The 6,713-nt window shown below is 27.4% G+C and overlaps 1 protein-coding gene across 1 annotated transcript in view; it reads left to right on the forward strand.

Annotated features, from left to right (window-relative positions):
* Positions 1-6,663, forward strand: part of LOC102680137 (ankyrin repeat domain-containing protein 29) — a 9,090-nt gene extending 2,427 nt beyond the window's left edge. The window contains exons 3-8 of the mRNA XM_006620216.2: positions 420-518; positions 5,350-5,448; positions 5,527-5,625; positions 5,740-5,937; positions 6,023-6,118; positions 6,409-6,663. Coding sequence (XP_006620279.1) covers positions 420-518; positions 5,350-5,448; positions 5,527-5,625; positions 5,740-5,937; positions 6,023-6,118; positions 6,409-6,606 — 789 coding nt within the window. The 3' untranslated portion in view covers positions 6,607-6,663. The remainder of the gene's footprint in view (positions 1-419; positions 519-5,349; positions 5,449-5,526; positions 5,626-5,739; positions 5,938-6,022; positions 6,119-6,408) is intronic.
* The last annotated feature ends 50 nt before the right edge of the window (positions 6,664-6,713 follow it).

The following is a 6,713-nucleotide window of genomic DNA, read 5'->3' on the forward strand; positions in this document are numbered from 1 at the left end:
ATTTAATTGGTCGTTACATCAATTGAGGAACAACAATTGTCGTTATTATAGTAAATTATCAATTAATGATACATGATTCGATAATACAGGAATATAATAGAAAGTAGAAATTATATCAAATGTCAAGTATAAGTGATTGAAATTATACGATAATTTTATGAATCTTAATTGTCTGTTTAATGATATGTATCTGTTTATTGATTTGTGTGAGTAATCGCAAGATCCGTTTAAATCAATTAGAAAGTAATTCAGGGGGATTTTCATTATTGAGATCATATTGAAATGGTCGCATCCCAATCAATTTATAATCAATTAAATAAAATTTATTCAAATTTTTTAATAGAAATCGAAAAAAATATTTTTCACTGATTTATTATCATCTTTACTAGCAAATCATTGATCATTTTATCCATTTTTAGGATGGCACGACGCCTTTAATATTAGCCGCTGCTGGAGGCTATATCGAAGCGGTCACCGAATTGCTACAACAAGGGGCAGATCCTAATGCCAGACGGCTGGTAAGTCCTGAGCACACGTAGCCGGCCCATGAATGAACTAAGAGTGAATGAAATCCGTTGAACGTGCGCGTCCTGACAACCCCGTTACCCATTGAAGGGAAATACTTTTTATGATAGCTAAAAGTTAGTTTTTTGTTGTATATTTTTTTTAATATAATTATAATTTTCTTATGATTTTAAGGAAATATACATATTATTTCGTTGAAATATTCCGAAGGACGGTTATGTTTTTTATAAATATACCATTATATTTATCATCAGTTTATCATCAACAATATATAATAATACTTGAATAAACTCAATTAAGGTAAAGATATCATTCTTCGATAATATTTCTATTTTTAACTTGATGATCTATATCGCACTGATGATGTCGTGCTCTATTTGTATTCGATAATTAATCTTTATGTTTTTGTTGATTATGAACTTACGAAGAAAAAATAATGCCTATAGTTCTTTTACTAGTTTTCCAAAATAGAAATAGAAAACATAATTTTTGATCTATTCATAGGGTTCGAAAAGTCTGTGCGACATAAAAAACTTGTTGCTTATATACATGTAACATGAGGCACCAGGAAGCAGTCGAGTGGCTTTTTTTAAATGGCTCGTAACGATTTATCGCTGAGTTCACATATACTTTCAGGTACCATCAAGAATCTCTGTATTGTATGCAAATTCGATAAAATACGGGACCATGTTGCGATTTTCGGTTATAAAATATCTATTTTAATTAAAAAATCTGATACATGATTCATTAATTAAAAATAGTTTTAGACAAGCGATCTTTATGTTATATTTTTATTTATTTTCTCTTTTAATATATTAATGTTTAAATTACATTCACTATTTTTTTTAGATATAAAATATTGATGAATAAACAAAGATATAACAATATCAAAATAAGGAAAAATGAAAAAAATTTTTTCTGAATATTTGAAACTAAATAATGATAATAATGTAGAGATTAAGTACGCATTAACACAATCATCACAATTCGATTTTCAAAATTATTTTTATTGATAGCAATTTGAACTTTATTAATAATTATTTTTGAAATTATTATCGCTTTATTCACGATCTAAATGAATTCTTAATCAATTCTAATTATTGAAAGAAAAGAAAGAAATAAAAGAAAAGTAGAATATAATGATAGAATATAAATGCGAGAAAGATGCAATTAATCACGAACTGTTTTGTTTCTCCAATCATAAGTCGATTATGTGGTCGATAGGCGAGTTTCTAATTCATATTAAGAGATTAGAGAACGTATCCTTTTTTCAAATTCAACAAATACCGTGATTTTGTTTTCTATGTTAAAAAATAATATCATTTTTTAATTAAATGCCATGATTCGTGAAAAGTATTCTTCTTAATCATGCTGTTGCATTTTAAAATGAATAGTATTCTAAAAATGCGATGATAAATGGATAACAATCATATGAAATACAATTTTCAAATAAATCGAATGATTTCTTCTGGTAATTTTTAATATTAAACAATTAACAATGTGAATCTAAGAAATAAAAATAATATAGTAAGAATCAGCAAAAGTGAATCGAAACAACGAGAAAATTTCTATTTGCATCGAAAGCCTACACGTGAATTCATTAACGTCAGCCAATTAGACATACTTATTTTATAGTTTCTAAAAAGTGCGACCTGAATACGACGAGGTCGCGATAAATATATGATATATATATATAATATCTCGCCTCTTAAATACTCTGGTTGGCGCATAAAATACCTGTGTATAAAATATGTGTTTATAACATTTTAAATATGTATATTTGTCAGTAAGCATATTCAAGGTTGCTGAAGCGAAGCATGTTAGGTTGCATCGCAGTATACGCAGATTCGCGTGTTTCTAATGCATTTCAACAGCAATATCTGCTATAATATGGAACCGGCCACGTAGAACTCACGTGGAGCGCAAACCGTCTAAACGCGGTTTCTGCACAAATTGCTGGTATCAGATTGAAAATCGTGCGTGGGCGTTCGTGACATACTAATCCCTTAAATTTGGCCTCGTTTAAGAAACAGACTTTCGACCGATTGAAATAAATCTTTTCATAATTATCAATATTGTCTTGTTATTCAAATATCGTATTCATTAATTCTTCATTAAATCTTCTGCGTATATATTTTTATTTTTAAATAATAATTTAATTAGATTTATTAACTTCATTTGCAGTTTTTAAATATCTTTTTTTTAATTTAAGTTTCAGCTTAAGAACGTAAAATTTTCGAAAGTAAAATCTTCTATCTAATATCTGACTTATCGAAATCTTATCTTATTTGTATTACTTTAAATGTCTATGTCATGCTTGAATCATAAATAGTAACATTAAAATGGTATATTATGTTTTTATCGTTCAAGAAACTGACAAATTTTTATAAAAAAAAAATGGAAAATGTTCAATTCCAGGTATTTATTTACATGTACAATTACGGTAAAAATAAAATATTAATAAGAAAACAATATGTTTTACTTTGTAAAAGGATTTCAGGATTTCATAGTATTGATATAAATTTTTCAAACTTTACTAAGAAGTTTCATAAGAATTTCAAATAAACAATTCTCGTAGCACACAGAAAACGTATTATATTGCATAAAACGTTAAAATAGCGTATGCTGGAAAGCAGATTGCTCACAGGAAGTAACAAGTTCATTATAAATCGGCGATGGTCGTCATCCATCCGAGCATCCTCTCCGTTTTGAACGGTAAGCATTAATTGATACGATCATTTAGTGGGGACCAGAGTGCAACATTATAGGTACCATGCACCATTTGTCTCTAATTATCACGTTTGTCTACGATCCAACAAATTAATTAAACTAAGAGAAGAGGGAAAATAATTTTAACCTTTTATGTCGTTCCATTTCATATTCAACATATATGCATCATATATCATAGAATTTGTTTTTTTATCGTCGTCAAATTATCGTCTAATGATTTCTTGTAAATCATTGATTCTTATCGAATTATATATTCAAAATTTTTTAAATTAATATGATAATTAATCGCAATTAAAATTGGTTTTTTAATTTTTTTTAAATATTTATCAATAGATTATTATTATAGGATTATTTTCAATTCAGTCATAAATTATTGAGAATTGAAAAGAAAGAGTCTTTTATACCGTATGCTTTTGAAGACGATGTAAGTTAAATGAAAAAAAAATATATTCGATCACGATGGCATCTATTTATGACTAGATAGACAGGTTGATCGTCATTATAGAATTTCTGCGGTTTGTAATGGATAGGTATTGTATCTCCCAGCTTGATATGGTTGAAGAAACATTGGAACGTATATATATATATGCACTAGAGAATATTCTAATATCGATAATAAATAAATTACATATTTTATAAAAAAAGCATAACTCGATTTAAATGAATTGGGAGTTTTTTTTTTCAAACTGATCATCAATGCTTTGAAACAAATATCAGTGAAAGTACATATATAGTTGATACTTGAACAGGTTTGACTTGCATTGGCCTGGACATACGTTGTTCCTTTCGTGGATATTCGAAACACACACCAGTACTTTCTCTCCTTTACTGATGGATAGATATTCAATTCGAAATCGCTCTCTTTTTATTCAATTACTTGGAACCCGATTCATTATAGGTTTCAATAAAATTTAACATTGAAAAGACTAATATTGAATGTTATTTATACTTAAATCAATCAATTGTCTAGAACTTATTGAACTTGTACAATTAGAATCATAATGTTAGAACTATAATATTTTATCGATAATATTTTACATTTATAATTGATGTATTCATTTCTCATACCATACTTCACTCACTCATTGTAAACTATTACGATGTTGGAATTTTACATCACAATAATCGAAATATTCTATTATAATGAGGAAAGAGTTCAAATGATAATACATCAATTCTTTCTCGAGACATTAAGTAAACTACATATAAAGTATTGATTCTTCACAGACACAAAAGGATATCTCTAACATATTATAATAGATACTATTATAATATGTCGCCACAAAGGCGACAGGATGTCGTTCTTACTGTCAATTATCTGCAAGATGTTATAGAATAAATTTTCTTCGATAATTGTAATTCAGTTTGAATTTTATACAGATTGAAATATTAAATATTAAAATATTAAAATATTAAATTCATAAAACATTCAAATAAATGATTATGGAATTTAAGAAGAATGTGATATTTAAATAGATGTGATATTTAAATGACTATTAATTATTCGACAATATTTAATATTCGATATTTAAAATAATTATTTTAAGTTTTTCTTTTTTATGCTTTTTCTTTTTTAAGTTTATCTTTTTTATATTTTATAATAAAATGTTTAAATTTTTTAATATATTAATATTCATCTCAAATTTATATAATTCTATTATTTTCGAAACAAATTGTTTTATTGCTTCTTTTATAATTTCTATCTTTTGCTTTCTCTCTTTTTTTTAATAATTAATATCAATATACTTTTTAAAATTATTATTCTCTTTTTAATCGATATTTTAAATATTTTAAGAATTAAAAACAATATTACTTTCTCTTAAGAAAGAAGCTAAATTTATATTTTATATCTTCTTCTTTCGTGATTTCTGTAGCCGACTTTTTTATTTTTAATTAATATGAAACACAGGCGAAAGTATTTATAAGTTTGTTTTGTATTCTTTTCTATTATATATATTTATAAAAATAGTATAATAATTTCTTAGGAAATAATCATTCGTTTTTTTTCCGTGTCATAAAATCCAAAAAATTTTCTGGCATTTCAATTTTCTTGGTTCATTAAAATTTTTTAACTTTATTAATTTTTATTTTTAGACAGGTACTACGGCATTATTTTTCGCCGCTCAAGGTGGTTATATGGATATCGCCAGTCTTCTATTGGAACAAGGTGCTATCGTCGATTCTTGTAGCATAGTAAGTTGGAACAAAATAAAAAGTATCGTGTAACCAGGTGAAATTGAAACGATCAACAATTTCTGGTTGCGATTGCAGGATGGCGGTACCCCACTTTTCGTCGCGTGCCAGTGCGGTCACCTAGATGTTGTAGAAGGTTTGATTGAAAGAGGCGCCAATCCGAATGCTTATATGAAGGTGAGATAATTCAAATTTTATGATAAATATTATACTCGCTTAATAATTTAAAGAAAAATTATTCTTAATATGCGATTAAAAAATATTAAATTAAAAGATATAAAAATTGTATAGGATGGTGCCACAGCATTATTTATTGCTGCTCAAAATGGTCACGTGCGTATCTTAGAAGTTCTTTTAGAGCACGGAGCAAAAACGGATGCAGCAAGAACCGATGGTGCCACGCCTTTATGGATAGGAGCGCAAATGGGACACGATCATGTCGTGAGGAGGCTTTTGAAAGCTGGTGCGAAGGTCGATGCCACTAGACATGTAAGTCGAGAATAATCGTACAAAGAGAAGAAGTTAGGATCGACATTTCAAAAGAATAGCTAGTCTGAGTGTTTTTTCTTTATAGGATGGCGCGACTCCACTATTTAAGGCGGCTCATAAGGGCCATGCCGCTGTTGTAGGTGAGCTACTCAAGTACCGTCCATCTCTTGGTATTCTTCCAGTAAGTAAAAGTATTTCTCTTAAATTAAAACTTTAAATTCTAAGAAAAATGTAAAAATAACTTGGTAATTAATGAAAGTTAATAAAATTATTGTTAATAATGTTAAGGAATTATTTAAATATTATTTAAATAGTTTACAAACAAACATAAAGAATATATTTATATTATATTTTAAAATATAATAAATCAGTTTTATATTGGATATTGATGTATATAATAATATTTGAAATATTTTCTATAATTTCTTTTTCCATAATTTTCATTTAAAATTACACAAAAATTTTTTTCAGAATGGTGAAAGTGCATTGCATGCGGCAGCATTAACGGGACAAATGACTGTTACAAGACAACTGGTAGGTGCAGGAGCAGATCCTTTACTCGTAAATCAAGAAGGTATCACGCCTCTTCAATTAGCTATTAGACATTCACAAACACAAGTGGCCAATTATTTAAAAGATAAAATTAGAACGCGCACAGGAACATCTTAGCAAAATCCATGTTTATTTACTCTAATAAAAATTAAAATGAAAAAATAAAAAGAAAAAAATGTAGACCAGTGAAAGAAATCAGTATTTCTAAAAAAAAAAAAAAAAAA

This window comes from Apis dorsata, unplaced genomic scaffold (assembly GCF_000469605.1).
Source record: "Apis dorsata unplaced genomic scaffold, Apis dorsata 1.3 scaffold_489, whole genome shotgun sequence".
NCBI classification, from domain to species: Eukaryota; Metazoa; Arthropoda; class Insecta; order Hymenoptera; family Apidae; genus Apis; species Apis dorsata.